Here is a 21029-nt window from a genome sequence, read left to right as displayed (position 1 = left end):
TTACTCTCGGCATTTCACCGATTCCTGTAAGAGTTCAAGCCTGGTGTGCATATACACTAAAGATATCATTGGCTACCCTTGTCTTTGTTATATATATGTGGTGTCTGTTGTTTCAGACACGTACAAAAAAACAGACACCATTGGGGTTGATCAAGCAGCCACTATGAATTAAGACACAAGGGAATTAAAGACATTGGCTGCAAGTGGGCATTGATTTAAATCAATGGGGAAAGTTGAAAATTTGTGCCGGACTGGGATTCCAACTCAGGTCTCCTGCTTACTCAGAAGATGCTCTGACCACTAATCCATCTGGTCACAAGGGCCATCACAACTGCAGGGACTAGCCTAACACTCCTCCCATCAGACCCAAATTCTCAACTTAACCACACACTACTAATTTATGGCCCCTTGCCCATTATCCTCATTACTCGCAATATGTTCACCAATTCCCGTGAGTGTTAGCCTGGTGTGCATCCACACTGAAGGTATCATTGGCTGTCCTTGCCTAATCAATGGGGAGAGTTGAAAATTGGTGCCGGACCAGGATGGAGACCCAGATCTCCTGCTTACTAGGCAGATGCTCTGGCCACTAAGCCACCCCCCCTCCCCCCCCCCCCCCCCCACACACACATATATGATTAAGGCGAGGCCTAATAAGCAGGAGACCTGGGTTCGACTGGACTGGCACAAATTTTCAACTTTCCCCATTAATTTAAATCAGTGCCCACTTGCAACCAGTGTCTGTAATTCCTTCGTGTCTTAATTCATAGTGGCTTGTGGATAAAAAATGGTGTATGTTCTTTCAGACATGTCTGAAAGAACACACACCACACATATTTACATTTAATGCATTAACTTCAGTGTGTATTCAGAAATAATATACTTAATGATATTTTTTTTAGCAATTGCTATTGTATGTGATATGTATTTTGCACTGATGTATATAATATTTAATTACTGTGACATGGGGGCATCTTGCAACCTATCTCACCAGCAGCACACCCACAGTAATGTATTAGGACTAGCAACATCAGAACTTGTGGTTTATGTATTTTCCTAAAATGTGATTGACTTGAACTTCAGAAATACATGACTTCCCTTTAACAATGTACATATCAATACAGCTGCATTCCTTCATGATTATGAGCATTATAAGTGTAACAGGGGCAGGCTAAAACAGAAATCAGAAAGCATATGGTGTATGTTATGATAATTTTTTGAATATCTGCACTGACAAAGAACAATTAAGAACAGTGAATGAATTTTTTGTATTATCATAACTCCATTGTAGATTTATTGTTATGAGATATATATCTTATATATATTTATTATCTTACACCTTGATCAAGTGTGGATTTTATGTATGTTACATGGGCACATATGAGGAATAGGTGTCAAGAAATTAACTGTCATCTAAGTTTCAGGTGTTCTCTAATTTACATTTTTTTTCATATCCCCAAATAGCGAAAATTATGAAAAAAATGATGTGAAAATCATCAGAATGTCCTTAATATATTTGAGTTCCATGCAATTCTCGACATATATTTTTGAGTCTGAGTTTAATGTGCAATTTTGTGTAAATCTTAGTGTTTCTGATGTCCAAGGGAAAAATTATTGAGCCACTTCAGAGGTTGAATCCAGCAGCTACTTGGTTATGTAGTTATGTTACCAGTTATCAGTTCTATACATATGTTATTTTAGTACACAACTTTCACATACCATATCCCTAGAGCTGAACAGTCTTTACTTGTCAATTATTTTTACCTACGTTGAGATGGATGTTATGTGTTTCATATGGATCTATTATTGAATCAGTCAAGAAATTACATGCAGATATGTACAGTCTTTTAATAACTCTGCCTGAGAAGAAAAAGATTACATATCTCCTGCAGGTTGGAAGTAGAATACTCGGTAGGTTACTGTAGAAGTACTTCTGTTTTCAGATCGCTTGCAGATCTTGTGCCAGAACTGGGAGGCCAACCAATTAGGAACCTAGTTATAACAACCTGGAGATCAGGTTCGACTTTCTTGGGGGATGTTCTGAACAGTCACCCTGGAAACTTCTACCATTATGAACCACTTCTTGATTACGACATTGTTCGGATCAGAGAAGAGCCCTCAGCGAGTGAAGCTGTAAGAATACTGAAGGCCTTGCTCAACTGTAACTACACAGGCCTAGGTATGTAAACTTTTTCTGTTCGCTGCTTATTAAACTGTATATTTAAATACATTACATAAATAACTTTAAAATATAAACAATTAACTGTTTGAACTTCACATGAGTCATTTAACATTATAGTGCCTTATGTATAACAAACTAACTTTCAAATATTGAAATTTGTCCTGTGGTCATTTTTAAACTTACGTAGAAAATTTTGTGAGTTCAAACTGATTTTAATTTATGAAAGATTATCTTTTAACACTGCTGAAATCTTTATATTGAGATATGAAATGTAATTATCCAGCAGATTATCATTTTTTCACCTACTTATAATACTTATCTCATTTTGTAAACTATAATTCTGTACCGCTGTGTGCCACTTAATTTTTATCTACAGTGGTTTTCATAGTTCAAAAATTACATAAGCACAGACCTTAATTAGGACAATAAAACATGCAGAACACTAGTTGTACAGACATTAGTATAACAGTGAACAGACATACTTTAATTTAGAATACTGGGGGCGAGTAAATAGTTATGTTTTGGTTTTTGTTTTGCTGGTTTGTGTTTTTGTTTGTCCTTTTGATAATTATGCAGTATTTTTGTGTTTAAGACATTCGAATGGTAACAATTGGATACATACAATTACTAGTATTAAATATGATAACAGAAATTTAAGAATCGTGAACAACAATAATAGCCTGGCTCATTCAGCAGTCACACTTTGTACATCTTCACAAATACCTTTTGCATGTACTCAGTTTTATTATGATGACCCACCATTGTGATTTCACTTTTAATATGATTAACTTCCTGAATGTTGGGACTCTGTAATTGTCCACCTACACTGTAAAAATATAACCCCCTGTTAGTACATGTCACTGTTTTTTGTTGAATGCGAACATTGTTGGTGGTTCTGTACTTCTACCATTTCAAAAAAAAAATTGGACTGTGATTTGTATTCTTGACAGATAAACCTGAAGATGTGTCTGTACTGATGTGAAACTAATAGTTGCAAATAAAGTGCATTTGTATGGCTATGCAGCTTTTGGAAACACCTCAACATTCTCGACTTTTTTTATTTTTATGATAATTTAAATGGTTATTGAGTGAGAGAATAATCTTTTTATTCATCAAGCTGTGTCTTATCTCACATCCTCCTCCTGAACAGGGAGTCACAATGTTTAAGGCACTTTATTCGTATTCAGCGGAAGCAAACTTGACATGTTGTTGTGTACAAAAGAAACAACAAGTTTACTGTTACCTTTAACTATTTATTTATTTCCATGATGTATTTAAGAGGTTCAAACCTCCATCACCAGGTCGATTTATGTGAATGGATGTGACATGTATGTGTTGTGTTACAACTTTGGGGTAACTTGTGGCACTATCTAGAAGAGAAAACAAACACACACACACACACACACACACACACACACACACACACATCAGCAGTAGCCACTCAGCTGCATGACATTAAACGCCATGTTAATAACAAAAGTATCAACATTTTACATATTATACATATTCAACCCAAAGGCAAGAAACGAGAAATCCTTAAACTGATCCAAGTATATAAACATGATATAAAACAGTCTGAGTCCATTCTAAATGACAAAAAATATTGTGGTATGTAAACTTGACAGAAAACAATCTAGTTATTTAGTTAGTTGGTTCTATATTCCATGGATCATTTTGCATGATAAATCGTAATGATATGGAATGAGTCATTTTACTCCTGGACATATTTCTGTTCATTTATGCAACCAAATATCTTAACCCTGCTTTAATACTTGCTCCAAAGGAAATGAGTTGCTGAAATGAGTACAGCTGAACTGGCACTCAGCCGAAATCAGTTGATTTGGTTGTGGTGACAGACTGATCTGTAGTGTAGTCCCATGTCTAAGTTAGATTGAAAGGAGATTATTTGGTTGTGAGTTGGTGAAGCCAATGAATGTTGATGCCAAACAAAGGTTCTGGTAGCAGATTGGTCTGTAGCATATTTAATCAGTCAATTTTAGCCTACTATCAGTTATACCATACTCATTTTAGTCATTCATCAGAATAATGTTTTTCTTTGCTGTATGTTCCATATATATTAGATTCTAGATGCCTCTCTGCTCCATTCATTGTTTAAAAAGATAGCTGTATGTGATGTAATGTGACAGCAAAGGGAGCCTGTGACCATTGGAGGCCCTTCAACTTCCACATTTATATTTTCGTTCACCCTTTCAAAGACTTCCCAAAAAGTATGGACAAGATGGCGTCGGGTATGCAAATAACAGTAAAGTGTTCTGTAGAGAAGCCAGTTACATACGATTTAAAGTGCATAAACTGTCAAAATAGTGTTTACAGTGGTATTCGTTTATGCTCTTTCACACATCTGTGGATCCATAAATCGTGCATGAAGAATGTACATGTGATAAACGCACATTGTGAATGTGGCTTTGTTCTGTGCAATGGACAAGGTAGTGCAATCAAAGAGCATAATGCCGGTATTGATGAATCCGTCTCAGATGCGCTGCAAGAACAACTCGTAATGGCTAAAAACTATATTAAAGGTATTGAATCACTAATGAATAGACTGAGTGTCGATATAAATTCTTCATGTATGGAAAATGAACAAAGCGCTATTTACAACATCAGTACGGAAACGGTTTGCGCTAGACAAAGTGCTTCAGTATATGCTAAAAATACGACAAACACATTTCAACTCCTTGTGCACAAGAAACATGCACAAAAGAAGACTGAAATTGCAAACAGGTCAAGTATTTTAAGTGATGTAGCTGTGCCTCCCAAAGTTTCAAAACAGAAGCAAACAAATAGTAGCCTATACAGAGCAACTCTGAAGGCATTGGAAGTGTGGTAAATGGCTTAAAACTTGATTTATGGCCAGATAGACGAAACAAGTTACTGAGAGAAGAAGCAACAAAACCAAAAATTCGCATTTTCTCTGATAGCCATGGGCGAGATTTGGCCACTATTCTTATGAATAAGCAATGGGAGTTTTTGTTACAGGAACTGTAAAACCCGGGGCTCCCCTCCAGGAAATAGTTAAAGACTACAATCCACACTCAAATGATGTCAGTGTAGTTATTGCTGGAGCTAATGATGTATATAAAATTGAGTCAAAAAATGCAGCCAGAGCATTGCGTCAAACGTTGGAAAGAATTTCGCAACAAAAAACGACCATTGTTAGCATTCTATACAGACATGACGTAATAAAAAGTTCATTTGTAAATACTGAACTAAGTTTCACAAACAGAAAGTTTCGAAAAATCTGTAAAGCATTCAAACATGTCACGTTTTTAGACATTAGCTCCGAAGAAAGAAGCTACTTTACTCGCCATGGAATGTACAGAAACCGCCAAGGAAAACATGTACTTGCTAATGCAGTATTAACAGAAACGTCCAAACTATATGAAAACACCATGCCACCAATCTCACTAAAAGCACCTGTGCCTAATGAAACTGTACTATTGGGTGAAAAAGAAACAGGTGCGTCAAAAAATTCACATGCAGTTAATGAAGAAGCAGGTAGGAAAACATCGCCCACAAAACACAAGAAACTGGCAGCGAATTATTACACAGGCAAAATTGGGATACCGCTATTCAAACAACAGCTCAACAAGAAAAGTCTACAAGATTACAACATACTCCTACTACATCATATTCATCATTGGAGAGTCACGTTCTTATGGGAGTACAGCTTCAAGCAGCAAGATCTCAATATCTCCGAGAAGATAGTCAAGAAAAATTAAGAAAAAAATGTCAGCTAATAATGAAGATTTTGTATGGTCAAGTCACCTCTTTTGCAAGAGGATGCAGCAGACATAAATCTTCCTCACATAGAAGAATGTGATAACCTTAACATATACTGTCACTATATACAAGGACTGAGAAATAAAGTAAGTGAACTTGAAAATCTTATGAGTGATACTAATGTTCTGTCAGACATGCACTTACTGTGTATTAGTGAACACTGGCTAAAGGAGTCAGAATTACCTTATCAGTATATTCAAAATTTCAGATTAGTTCACCACTTTTCTAGGAAAAATTACAAAGGTTGTGGAACTTGTATCTACATAAGAACTAGCATTAGCTGTGAACCTTTCCATCCCTGTGAAGTGTATTCCTTAGACAAAGACCCTGAAATAGTACTTGCCAACCGAAATATGTATATAATGTGTATGTATAGATCACCCCGTGGTAAATTTTCTGTCTTCCTCAGAAACTTTGCTCTGTTGCTAAAAAAAAGCATGTCACAATAAAAAAAATATAATACCGTAATATTTGTTGATGTAAACATCGATTTCCTTGAAGAATCTGCTCAAAAGTTGCAATTAGTAAATTTAATGGTGACATTCAACTTAAATATGAAAGTTATATGTCTAATGAGATTAAACAGCTCTCTTGATCAGGTTCCTACTAACACTGATTGCACTGTAAAAATTATAGATGTTGGTTTTTCAAATCACAGTGTATTTTAATCCACCACTCAGTGTTCTCCCAACAGGAAAACAGTTTTTAAGTGTAGAAGTTATAGTGATAGTAACATAAATAACTTTGTACTTAGCTTAAAGAAAGAAGACTGGCAAAGTGTATTTACTTCTTCAACTACCAATGAAAATTATCACAATTTTCTGCAGATATTTGAATATTTCTTTAATTGCCATTTCCCAGAGAAAACAAAGACTGTTGCTAACAAAAAACAGAATATGTGGGTCACAAGAGGTATTAAAACTCCATCAGAAAAGATGAGGCTGCTGCACACACTTAGCAAACTGGACAGTGGCAGATCCAAAGAGTTCAAGGTATAATATAAAAATTACAAAACCACACACCAGAGATTTATCAAATGGGCTAATAAAGCTCATAATGATTAAACAATTAGGTGTTTTTCCAACAAATGTAAGACCATCCGGGGTATAGTAAATTAACAGACTGGTAGAAAGTTAAGGATAGAGGATAAAATCACACTAAATATAGAAGGACAAAAAACTGAAAATGAACATAAAATTGCCAATAAATTCAACAGCTATTTTTCAGAAATTTCCACAAATCTCCCAACCAACTCTTCAAATACTGTACACTCTCTTTCCACAAATCTCATGACTAACTCTCCAAACATTGTACATTATCTTCTCAGAAACAATACACCTTTGAACTCCTTTTGCCTATCTCATACAAGACTGTATGAAATTGAAGATATTATTAAGAACAGGGTTAAAAGATTTATTCTGCAGGGCATGATATGATACTTTGCTTCTTACTTCATAAGTGTTCAAATGACATCAGTGGACCCCCATCAATAAAAACCTCATTTCCAGAGGGAACATTTCCAAACCAGCTAAAACGTGCTAAAATTATACCTCTCTACAAGAAGGGAGAGAGAATGGACACTGACTGATGACCATAGATGTTAAGTCCCATAGTGCTCAGAGCCATTTGAACTCAGAGAATGGACATAGCAAATTATAGGCCAACTGCTATACTGTCTGCCTTCTCAAAAATATTTGAATACTGTATGTTAATTAGATTAGAAATATTTTTAAACTCTAACAACATAATCACATCTTTCCAGTATGGATTTCAGAAAAATAGGCCCAGCACACATGCTTTGTATGCATTTCTAGAAAAGTGCTCAAGTTTCATTGACCATAAACAACCTGCTGTTGGTATATTTCTCGATCAGTCCAAGGCATTTGACATGGTCAACCACAAGCTGTTTCTTAGGGAACTCCAGATGTATGGGTTTCGAGGTGTAGTCCACAATTGGTTCCATAGCTACCTTAGTGAAAGAAGGCAAAATGTAGAGACAAGAAAATCGAAGACATCCAGGCACTGAAGGTCAGATACAGTACATACAACAAAAGGCATCCCTCAGGGATCTGTTCTTGGCCCTGCTCTTTTCATATTGTTATTATTGTTCATATTGTTCTGTATGCCGATGACTCAAATATCCTGTTAACCAGTAGAGGTGACACATTGCAGGATGCAGTCAATGAAACTACTTGTCAATTACAATCTTAGTTTGAAGCAAATGGACTACTCATAAATACTCAAAAATCTGTAAGTATGAACGTCCACACTAGACAAAATGTTACCCCTTCAATGCAGTTACAGGTTTTGGCAAAGATGACATTACAAACAGGCAGGACACCAAATTTCTTGCACTTACCATCAGTAACACTCTAAATTGAAAACCACATATTGAGGCACTGTCACAAAAGCTTAATAAAGCCTGTTATCTATTAAGATCATTGAAAGACACAGCCAGTATAGATACCTTGAAGCTGGTGTGCCATGTCCTGTTTGAGTCTGTCATGAGCTATGGCCTGATCTTTTGGGGAAATAGCTCTGATCCTCACGTAATTTACAAAAACAGGTGGTAAGAATAATGAAATGTAAAAAAAGAACTGAACACTGTAAACCACTGTTTCAATAGTTAAAAATCCTGTCACTGCTATGCATCTATATAATGGAACTAGCTTGTTTTACAGTACAGCACTTGGAATCGCTCCACAGAAATGTAGACCACCATACATGACACTAGAAATAAAACCTAATTACAAATTGTAGCTCACAACACAAAATTATATGTGAATGTGGTTAAGTGTAGGGCATTAAAATTACAACCACCTCCCAACAGACATAAAAAGAAGCAAAAACCCAAAAATAATGAGAATTAAATCAAAGGAATTACTACTAAATCACTGTTTCTATTCCATACATGAATTTCTTGAAACAAAATTTTAATTACTTGTAATAAGCTGTCTATTCACTTGTAGGCATTTCTACTTAGAAAGACAATTTAATTATTTATGTTATTCGTATTCTGTCTGTATCTTTTATATGTATTCTGCTATGTGTAGTATGTACCACCACTGTCATCTCTCATCACACACCACCTTTTTTATATTTTGTCTATATATCCTATATGTGTTCCGCTACGCGAGTTATGTACCACTACTGTCATCTCTCATCATACACCATCTTAACATAATTTTCAAATTGACTTGTCCCCTATCATGATATGCTTTGCTGTACAAGTTGTATGATCTACAGGGCTAACAATAAATAAATAAATAAATAAAAAACTATGAGCCATGTACTGAAAGATAGTCGTCACACAACTCTTACATGTCATTTTAATCCACATGAATCCATGAGATGATGGAGGTTTAAACATCTGAAACTCATTAGTGAATTAAATAAATTGTGATCAGTAACAGTAAACTTGTTGTTCCATTTGGTTCGATATTCACACCTGTCAGTGTTGTAATCAGTGTCATATCACTATTCTTGAAGTCGTAGGGTATATGTGCCATATTCATACATATAAGTTCATAAGTTCACCTGATGGTGAAGGTTTAAATATCCAAAACACACCATGGAAATAAATAAACAGTTATTGATAACAGTAAATTCATTGTATCATTTGATATAAGAACAGTCACAGTAAAGCATTAACAAAAACGTTCACATTTAAAATCACTGTGTTGTTGACCTAAATATTTCATCATAACTGTATCTCAGGCTTTGCGGAAAATTTTCTGGCCATATTGATATGGATATTTTTGCTTCCTCCAAACCCTGTCATGTGAATACTATGATAGCTGTTGCAATGATTGAATGTCATTAATTTTCCCTTTTTCAACATGTTTCAAATGGCTCTGAGCACTATGGGACTCAACTGCTGAGGTCATTAGTCCCCTAGAACTTAGAACTAGTTAAACCTAACTAACCTAAGGACATCACAAACATCCATGCCCGAGGCAGGATTCGAACCTGCGACCGTAGCAGTCTTGCGGTTCCAGACTGCAGCGCCTTTAACCGCACGGCCACTTCGGCCGGCCAACATGTTTCCTCATGCACTTTCTTGGCATGTATCTGCTGAAAAAAGAAAAACTGCCAACACTAAAACTTGCTATATAAAATTAATTTTTTTTTGTGGTTTGAATATTATGTTTATATGCTGATAATAAGTGCTACTGAAATGTTACTGTGTTGAGATACTGAGGTATTTCAATATAACTACATCTCATGCATCACATAAATAAATAAAAACATAGAAAAAAGTCTTTATAGGTCATAGTTTACAAACTGTTTTAACTTTAAAAAATATTCCTCCTTAAGCAGTGCAGTGAAACTCTATGTATAATTTCAGATCACTACCTCGAATATGGAAAATATCATGTGTGGTTATTTACCCACAATACTCGGCTGTGGGAGCAATGTCAGCAGCACCCTTCATTGTGCTGGCTGCCAGAATTCCTAAACCCATTCTGTCGACTCTTCCCATTTCAGAGCATGAAGACTGTACGACTAAAGTTAAGCCTTGCTGAACGCCTTCTTGCTGACAAAAGGTGAGTTCTAGCACGTTCTTATAAATTTGTTTGTTTTTAATGCCATTAGTTATCGTATGGTCATTTTAAGAATATTTGATAAAAGGCAGTGTAGGCAACACATTACAGTTAATTTTGATAATTTATAGTAACTTTAAAAGTTTTTCTGTAGAGACCATATGACCTTTCCCAAATAATCATCTTAAAACATATATTGCTTTGCTTGTTCTGAAACTTCTTAGGTAGCAATCCTAAACAAGCTTCTTCTAGATTATCAGTCATATATGATTGCAATTGGCAGCAGGGTATTTCTTTCTATTTTTTTTTAAAAGTAAGAATTTCCCAAAAGATGAATTTAGAGGAAACATAGGCTAAGTAGCTCAGAAAACAGTATACAGTGATGGATATTCATGATCAAACGATAAATAACATGATGTTGTCTTTTATAGTCTTTGCCTTCCAGGCTTTGATGAGAGAGTGAAACTGTTAATCAGCATGCCAGTTAGGAATAATAGATTTCCACATATGTTATTCCTCAGGTTATTTTTTGCCAGCATCGTTACTATTCACTGAACAGAATGTCTGGTGATTCAGTTTTCATTAAGTAGTGACATCATGTAGAACAGTAACGTCTTTATGAAAAATTTCAGTACTCACATGTCGCAAGACATGAGCTAGTACCTTTGTTCATTAGGTCGATTATAGTAATTACTTCATGACTATTAAGTTCCCATATAACTGAAAATAGGAATAGTGTTACCTCTAGGTCAATTTTTTCCATCAACACTTCCAATACTGCTATAAAGTATAGTCATTTGTAGGGAGAAAAGTGAAAGATAGAATAAATTATTAAGAAAGGTCAAAATAAATGTATGAACAGCAAAGAAAAAAGAGAAAAATAATGATAATGTGAGACACGTAGGATAACAGCTACAGTTACCATGCAATACAGAGAGAACGTGTAGGCAGACTGTTGTCAACTCTATTGTCATGTAGTCTTGCATCAGTTGCTTCTAGAAGATTTTTACAATAACAGATTATTAACTTAACTACATCAATGTTGTGCACTTCAACAATTGTTTTAACTGTATACTAAGTTTGCATGAAAGTGGGTAGTTTGTTACTCCTCATGATTCCACATTTCTGAACATGAAGTTCTGTAATTACAGTGTTTGCCATCTAGTTTACTTTTTATGTGCCATGCTTCAGAGGTACCAACATTTACTTTGCTTCATCTTATGTAAAATATTAGTGTTACTACACAAGTAACATGAAAAGTCTTTTATATTTCAAATTTTATAAGAGTATTACATCTGTACTAATGAGGAAAAACCTTCTTGCTGCAGGAACTTCACTAATGATATCTGTACCAGTTGTACGTAGGTTCTCAGAGCACAATAACTGTTTTAAATTAATACAGTAGCTTAAATCTAAGTGTGTGAGTCTTCTTTTTCTATTTTTATTTCAGTTTTCTTCACATTTCTGGAACTCTGAATGTGAGAGATGCAAAAAGAAATGCTTATTAAATCTGAGTGAGATGACTTTTAGTCCATGTGCCTTAATCTCAGGATAAAAATATGAAGGTCCTGAAGAGCCACATGTGAGAAAATTATGTTATATCATTTAGAACCATGAAAAGGTGTGAGTGAGCACTTAATTTTTCATTTTTAATATAAATTCATTGACGAACAGATTTTTTTTTTTTAAAAAAAAAAAAAAAAGAGGGGGAGATAAATAATAGAAAACCCAGCTTTTACATTAAGAGATGTATTAAATAGTTTATTTATTGAAGTAAAATAATGATCTGTTAGCTTTCTGTGGTTTCAAAACAGGTGCAGCTTACACAAAGTAACTTGGTTAATGCTGTTAACATTGGTAGTGCATGTTTTTGATTTGAAGCATTGTATTTGTTCCCTCGTAGATGGATGCTATAATGAAAGATATATTTGAGTTCATCCATGTGAAGACCTTTTTTCATTATGAAGAAAGACAGTGACTGCAACTTAACATATGTAGGTAATTCTATGGTCAGCCAGGGATTTTCTAAATGGTCTTGGCAGAAGTTCCTGGTTTCTGAACCATAGACTTTTATATTTTGAAATGTTACTCCTGTCTTTTCTAATAAAATTAAATGTTAAAAAATCTTACGCACTGCTGTAGCATTGAAAGTAAATATGGTAGATGGTTATCTTTAGGTATAAATGAATTCTGCTTCAGAAGAAAAAACTAGTAAGTAAGGGAAAAGAAGGCACACAAAAACATTGATTGACAACCAACAGAGGGAAATATCTCTACCACTGACATATTACAAAAATGAAAAGTATAGAAGTGGATACCATTTCCTTTCTCCAAATCATCACCAATAAGCATACTTTATGCAGATAACAATGAGGGATGTAAATCTGAATATAAATCAAGAAATACTGGTTTTGCACACATATTCAGTTCACTGGATTAGGCCTTGCCTGTGACTTCAACTGCTACTTAAAATCATACAGACTATCAAGATTAAAACCAGACACCTTCTTTGCTTTTATCAAAGGCAATTCATACAGATGTTTCATATAATAATTTTAATTTGTAAGATATTTATACACCACTTGCGAGTACACAGCAGGTGTTGTAGTTCCAGTCAAAGACGAAAGTGTGTGTGTGTGTGTAAATTCTGATTGTCAAAGGCCTTTTGGGTACACAAAAAATTTTGTATGTCTGTCTGATGCATACAAAAATAAATCAGATTGGTTTTCTGACAAGTGAACAGGCCACCTACGGATGCCTATGTGAGAAGCATTGCCAGATTTAGTCCAAACACTCATAGCAATTGGCCCTGTGCTTTCTTGATAGTCACTGCAGATGAGAGTCACCCCAGGAACTGCACCTGAATTCAAAAGGCATGCCTGTCAAAATCATTGAGATACATGGCACCAGTACATTTACTCCTGCAAATTTTTCACTTAAAATTGTAGTTTTGATGATATTTTTCATCACCTTTCCCTCTGAAAACTTGGTACCATTGCAAAGTTGTGGATTTATGGTTCGCAGAAATGATACGCATGTCAGTTTTTAATATTAAAATAGATGGTGACACCCCTTACAAATAAAGTGAATTCAAGAATTCAGTTGGATAAGTAACAACTTAGTTTTGATTCATTACAGTATTAATGGGCTAATATGTTGTCACTTTGCTTGGTATCTCATTGTGAATATTGAGCTTGATGGCAGTGTTGCCATTGTTTTTAGCCTCTAATATATCACATACAGTGAGCCACTCATGATTTTTTTTAAATTCAGTGTGATATTTGGAAAATTTTGTGAATGAACTCGTGTATGCTTTACAAAACAATCAGCAGATGCATCATGTTGTAGTCATACATGTATATTGGTCTTCAAAGTCAATTTTTTATGTGTAACCATATAAAACAGATTTTGTGAGACATGCAGTAGCTTTATCAGTGGCTGCTGAATGCAGTATGACTGCTAGAGTAGTTTGTTGAAAATTACCAGAAAATAAAATGAATGCACAACTGAAGAGCCATTCATTTCCTCTCATGCCTTTGAGTGCATGATGAAGCACTTCCACTGCTTTCTTGCACACCACAGTACATTTGTTCTTTGTAGTGAGTTGATTGGAGTACTCAACCTGTTTCAGAATTTTTGTTGATGTTTTGTGTTGGTGTCTCATTGATTTTCATATTCATTTCCAATTTCAGTGCTGAATGCACTGTTAGGCCATCATCCAGAATTGCTGCAATTTTAGATAATGCAATTGCCAGTGCAATAGTTTTTCATAAGCATATGGTTTCCAAAATAAGTGAAATAAGATAACTTTGGCCTGTGCTTCCAGGCACATCTAGGAAATACAAGCTGCAATTTTGGCTTTTAATTTCATCCATAATTCTGTCATATGCTATGCATTGTTTTGGAGCCAATTTTGAAAGTTTCATTTTAACGATCAAAGTGTGTTTCTGATAGTAAACCACAATTGAAAAGGCCATTTTCAGATCAATTCAGCATGGCCATTCCCAAATGTACAAGGGCTGTGTTAGCAATTGCCAGTTTACTTAATTCAAACCAATGCCACATTATATACATTTCATATGAATTGAGTGTCCAGATTCTTATTCATAGAGGGAAACAATGTAAGATGTCTTTACTCATGTAGTCTTTGCATTTTTCTCAAAGATGAGTGGGAAGCACATTTTCAATATGATTGCAGATAATGTGCATATTTGTTGTGGTTCAGCTGTTTTTGATGCATCAGTGACTGAAGTGTCCCACTCTGCATCATTTCTCAGACATTCACTTCTTGGCAAGCTTCGTTATAAGTGAGACATTCTTGATTGTTTACTGGTCTCAGTTCTTCTCAGTGTAGGTCTACATATGTTGATTAATAGTAATTGCAAGTTGTAGCATTCTGCATTGTTTGCGTGAATAGCATACAGATGGCCTAATATGATGGTCAAATATAATTGAGTTGCTCTGTGACTGCTTTACCTTGTTTGTAATATTGAAACTTGTTCGCCGGTGCATTCCGTGTGTTGTATGTTCACACTTCAGGATGAAGTAGCATCTTATGCTGTCATATTCACACAGTGAGAACAGTGCAGTTAACAGTCTTGGAGGTGGTGACAATGCCATTGCATGTGCGTTTTCTGTAGTGAAGCAAAAATCTGTCTATTATCAAGGTGCTCGGCCCATAAACAGCTGTTGGATGTTGTGCATGGATTGGAAATGATAAAATGCACTATACTGCACCATTGCTACTAATGTAGTGTGGCAGTTAGTAGCAATAAGTTTCATTGAGACAGACAGTTGAATTTATCACTCCAAAATTGCCATATTACATCCTTTATTAACATATTTGCAAATGTATTTGATCAATGTCACCAAACTGCAATACTTGACACTGATGTGTACTATGTACACTTTCAAGAGCACCTGTCACTATGGTACAACTCAGTGATTACTGACTTCAGCATCATTGCTCTGTACTTTTAAAATGATGAATTTGCCACCACTTCAGTTGACCATCACTGATACAGAGGATATACAGCAATGTCACTGATATTTTATTTAGCATATGGCTAATACAGACCTATCATGAAATTACATATACATATGTACATATTGACACACAACAAACAACTGAATATCCAGTCCTTCAATCCAGTGCACTGCATCTGGAGTTGCTAGCAGGAAGTCCTCTTTGGCGCCGTGATAGGCTTGAATCCTGCATTCACTGACAATGTGGTGAACAGTCTGGTATGGAGCCCCGCAGTCACAAGCTGGATCAGGCAGCTTCTTCCACTTAAAGAGAGCATCCCTGCATCGCCCATGGCTGGTACGGATTCTGTTGAGAGTAGACCAGGTCTTGGTGGTAAGTCAAATCCACTTGGAACTTTAGCACTTGAGAAGATGTTATGCAGGTGCACATCTGTCACTGCTTCCCACCGACCTTTCCATTCTTAAAGAGGTTTGAAATTCTTAGCAACCATGTCAGCAGCATCGCACAGATTTGGATGACGTGATTTCAGTCTCTTGCAATTTAAAAGTGGCAGGTCGCTATGCACGGGTAGGTAAGAATTCCTGGAGATCTTGTGGAATTCTCTCATAAGGGCAGTACATCTGCGTAGATCAGGAGGCATTATACCGGTTAACAGTGGAAGCCAATAAACTGGAGTAGATCTGATTGTGTCACATATTATGCGCATTGTCGTATTCAGCTGAGTATCAACAAGCCTTGTATGATGACTATTCATCCAAACAGGTGCACAATAATCAGCACTTGAGTATACCAAGCCCAGAGCTGAAGTTCACAGGGTGGTTGCTGAAGATCCCCAAGTAGTTCCGCATAGCTTATGGAGGATGTTGTTTCGAGTCCTCGGCTTTTGAGCTAAGTTAAGAAGGTGTTGTTTGAAGCATAGTGTACAATCCAGGATGACACCAAGATATTTTGGGTTCCAATTGTGACGAATAATTCTGCCTCTGAAACTTACTTCCAGTTTTACGTTTGCCAACTGGTTATTTAGATGGAAGCAACACACTTCTGTTTTACTCACACTGGGTTGGAGTCTCCAGATTTTGAAGTAATTGTCTAATGCAGACAGGTCATTGGCTAAAATCTCTTCTGTTGTCTTCATTTCCTGGTGTTTGACGGCTAGAACCAGGCCATCGGCATAGCAGTATTTTCTGGACGAAGTGTCAGGTAGATCAGATAGATATAGGTTGAACAGTAAGGGTTAGAGAACTGATCCTTGAGGCAATCCGTTGTTCAGCTTCCTCTCCTTACTTATGTTGCTTCCATTGATTACCTGGAACTTCCGATCACTTAGCATGCTGTTAATCAGTCGAGCCATTGTTCTGCAGGGTATGATGTGGAGAAATTTGTGGATAAGGCCTTCCCTCCACACAGTGTCGAAGGCGGCAGTTAGATCAACAAATGCCACAGATGTTTCGTGCTTCATTTGGTATCCTGACTCTATGAAGGATGTGAGAGACAATACTTGGTCGCAGCAGCTGTGCCCTGGTCTGAAGCCTGCCTGATCAACTGGAACGTTCTCTAAGATAGTGCTACTTATTCTGTTATATATTAGCCTTTCAAAAAGCTTGTAGCAGCAGCTGAGTAGGGATATGGGGCGATAGTTTTCTACCTTGTTGCTGGGTTTGCCAGGTTTCAGAACAGATATTATCTTCACCTTTTTAAACTCAGATGGAAGTTGACCAGTCAGCAAGATGTCAATGAAGAATTCTGCCAGCCATTTCTTAGCTTTTCCTCCCATATGGATAAGGAATTCTGGATGGATACCATCGAATCCAGTTGCCTTAAGAGGTTTGAGGTCCTTCAGTCCAGAGTCAATGTCTGAAACTGTGAAGGGATGGGTATACTCAGATGAGGGAGATGCCTTCTTTTTCAGGTCACAAAGCTGTCGTCTGATATGTCTTGTATGTTTCTTGTCAGGAGGTACTCTTGAGGTAGTAATGATGTGGGAAGCAATTTGGTCTGGTGTTACTTTGGAATTTTTTCTGCATGCTGGTGCACTTCCTCCCAGTTTTCTCAGAAGACTCCATGCTTTCCTGCTCGAGTGGGTAAAGTCCATAGTTTTGACTGTTTCTGCCCATTTCTGCCTCCGAGACATGTCCAAGCTGGACAATAGTTCCGTAGCTATCTCTGGGTCACCACTTTGCTGGAAGTATTGGTACAGTGTTTCACTTTCCTCGTTCCATCCTGGAACATATTCTTTTCGGTATCCTCTTGGCATACACTTTTTAGCTGTTGCTGTTACTGCACCAATGAAGCATTGATAGTTATTATGTGATGGAGGTGTCCATCGAATGGTCTTATCCAGTTCCGTTGAAAACTTCATCCAGTCGGCTTTCTGGAAATTCCATCGAGCATGCGGAGTTGATCGTATGACAGGAACAGTGCAACCAATTTGTATTATTACTGATAGTCTCATCAAGTAAGTCTCTTGGGTATCACTTCATGCATTTCCCAACAGATGTGCATGGTGAATTGTTGTTGAGTAAGCCACGTGGATCATGAATCATGTTATTGGTGATGACTTCAAATAAGTCAGCATTAGTGTTAACATCTTGCATTTCTGCTGAGATGACTTGATCAGTTTGATGTGGTGTGACTTTTTTGATCAACCAGATCAAAATGTGTGCATGTGGCCATCCCCGTTTTTTTTTCTTTTTTTGGTCATTCAGTGGAATACATACTAAAGTGTATCTCTCCAAAAACATGAGGCTTGACAATTAAATTAATTAAAGATTTCAACTTTTGTTTGAATAAAAATGTGTAAATATCATGACCATCTGAAGACGATTGTCCAGTTAACAAAAGTACTTCTATATCAGCCCACATATGATTTTATGTGAATGAAATAATCTAATCTGGGTGGCTGTATGCATGAACATATGTCATTGCACTGCATGCATAGTCATTCATGAGCCATGGACTCCCTGTAAAAATGGCCAGTAATATGACGATTTTTCCCAATTCACCTGGATTCACTTTGCCATCATTAACAACTGCATCACTTAAATGAATGCCCTGTTTGGAGAACAACTTAGTTTGATTTAATTGAATGTAAATGAGTTGTTGGGTTTTGATTTTTGCATACATATAGCTAATCTATTGACGAAACAACTATCAACATTTCTAAATATGATTTTCTGTGTTTTCATGAAATCATCAATCAGTATGAATAATAATTCATACTTCTGTCTTTCTTATTTGTTCCCTTGTCTATTTGTTGATTCCTCAATTTGATGATGAAATGATATCTTCTCCTTGCCAAAATAAAATTGGATACTGGAGTCCACATATGAGTGATGAGTTTCTGAAACTTTCTGAACATCATCCTTTCTGTGATGAAGAATTGTACCACGTGAGTTAAATTCTTCACCAACTGAAATGACTGCCACTTCATCAAATGTTGGTACATTGAACTATCTTTCATGTTGCCTGTTATGTGTTTTGTCAGCTCTAATTACAATATTGTTATCATCAGCTAGTGTTTACTCAACTGCAGTTCTGAAAAACTGAATTAATTTATTGTGTTCAGCATATAAAGTTTTTAATGTAGCAGCAGTTCCTTGTTTAGTGCCAGTATTGAATCAATAATGTTGCTTTATTTGCTCATCAGTGAAATAAATTTGAAGAAATTTGTGAATGGTGGTAGTGATCAGTGATGGTGAAAAATTTGTCCTTGCACCTTGAATTTTGTCATGTAATTCTCATGCATGATATTTGTTGCACCAAATGATGTCATTTAGAAACATTAATTTTACTTGTGTATGCTCGGTAAGAAATGTTTCAATTGGTTTGTGTCACATGATACCAACATTGATAATGATTTGGGTAGTGAATGTGATTCTGGCAGCTCCAATTTCCCAACCATGCAGCACAGTACTTGTTTTTCAGTCTTAAATTTGGGAGCACTGCAGGGCACACACAATTTATTCCATTTTTTCCAGTAATCACACTGGATGAAGACCGCAGTCATAGTTAGCATAATAATGGAACACACCAAGATGTAAATCAGCATGCAGTGTTCCTCGAGCAGTTTCCAGTATTTCATCACATTGCTTGTTTCTTTCAGACAAATGGACTTCAGCATTGCATACTCTAAATGTTTCCAGTCTTGCTTCCGGTTGCTTTCCTGTTACTGAAGCTCTTGATGTCTTTCTCTCTCAGGCTTTAGATGTAGGTCAGCCATTCACTTTTTATGTGGCTGCCATAATTGATTTTACAGTAAAAATAATAATTTGTGATGACTAATACAAAATCATCTGGACAAAGAAAATAAAATGCATGTGATATCTGTTATGTTATGTTGACTGACTATTGGAGTTTCGTGATCAGCCCCACATGTTATGTCACACACAAACTGAAATGTAGCTGTTTGCATTTCATTCAATTCAGTTATGCCATGCATGCACACTCATACACTGACAACACAAGAACAGCTGCTAAACAATATGAAATATACACATTTGTTAAAATGGCTGACACACCACCTGTTGTAAGCTGCATGTACTAAGTCAGAAGTTGTTGTGGGCCTACACACAAAAACTTGCTAAAATTTCGTTGTTGAAATGACACAGAGCACCTGTTGTTAAAATGGTTGCACCAGTTCGGAAAACTAAGTAGATAGGTGCTCAACAACTCGCCAAAGTTTCATTGCAATTACATGGATTGTATATTGATTAGTCAAGAGCTGAAAAAGATTCGTATGGTTTACTGAAGTATGTGTTTGTGTACAAATATCAGTGTCACCATTTTTTAAAGCAAAACTAATTAATTAGTCTATGTTGCTCTCATTTATGAACTTGCAGACAAAAGATTTGAGTGTTCTAACTCCTCACTTTGTCTGTTAATATGTGCCTGTATGTAGCAAACATCCATACAATTATGGCACTAAATTTATTTCTGTATTTAAAGAAAGAGATTTAACAATAATTCTATGGTTTAGCTGTAGACATGTGAGTTAAGTGTCAATAGGAATATACTTTGCTGGCCATTAAAACTGCAACACTGTGAAGACGGCATGCAACAAACATCAGATTGGCATGAAGTGTACTACTGTGCCTGTATATGCAAATGATTGCCATTCCAGCACAACTGCACATAATATATTGCAATTACACCATTTATGTTTTGTATGTAAGGAAAGGTTACACAGCACATTTCTCATTCCAAAATCGCATTTGAAAGTTGTTTGTTTGTGAGAATATCATTTTATGCCTCATGTAAAACGAGAAATGTCAACTAGCACATGCCAGAATTCAACAGCAGCCATGGTCATCATTCTTGTAAATTGCCATTCATGTCAATTGGAATCCCTTGGCTCATCCTGATACAATGTTGATGCACCCATAGTTAATGTCATGCAGGCTTTCAATGGCCATACACAGCTAATACTTGAGAGGGCAGACATATTGATTGCCTGGCTGTGCAAAATCATACAGTCATGTCGGATATCTTTTGTCAGGAAGTGAGCTTGTTTGTGGAA

The 21029-nt window shown here is 36.2% G+C and overlaps 1 protein-coding gene across 5 annotated transcripts in view; it reads left to right on the top strand.

The window, feature by feature from the left end:
- Positions 1-21029, top strand: part of LOC124721924 (carbohydrate sulfotransferase 5-like) — a 544973-nt gene that overhangs the window by 486269 nt on the left and 37675 nt on the right. For all 5 annotated transcript variants that reach the window (XM_047247078.1, XM_047247077.1, XM_047247079.1 and 2 more), the window contains 2 exons: positions 1944-2179; positions 10332-10530. In XM_047247078.1, the coding sequence (XP_047103034.1) occupies positions 1944-2179; positions 10332-10530 (435 nt within the window). The remainder of the gene's footprint in view (positions 1-1943; positions 2180-10331; positions 10531-21029) is intronic.

The sequence above is a fragment of the Schistocerca piceifrons genome, chromosome X (genome assembly GCF_021461385.2).
Source record: "Schistocerca piceifrons isolate TAMUIC-IGC-003096 chromosome X, iqSchPice1.1, whole genome shotgun sequence".
Taxonomy (NCBI): Eukaryota; Metazoa; Arthropoda; class Insecta; order Orthoptera; family Acrididae; genus Schistocerca; species Schistocerca piceifrons.
The sequence above is the reverse complement of the archived record's forward strand: the minus strand, read 5'-3'. Positions and strand labels throughout refer to the sequence as shown.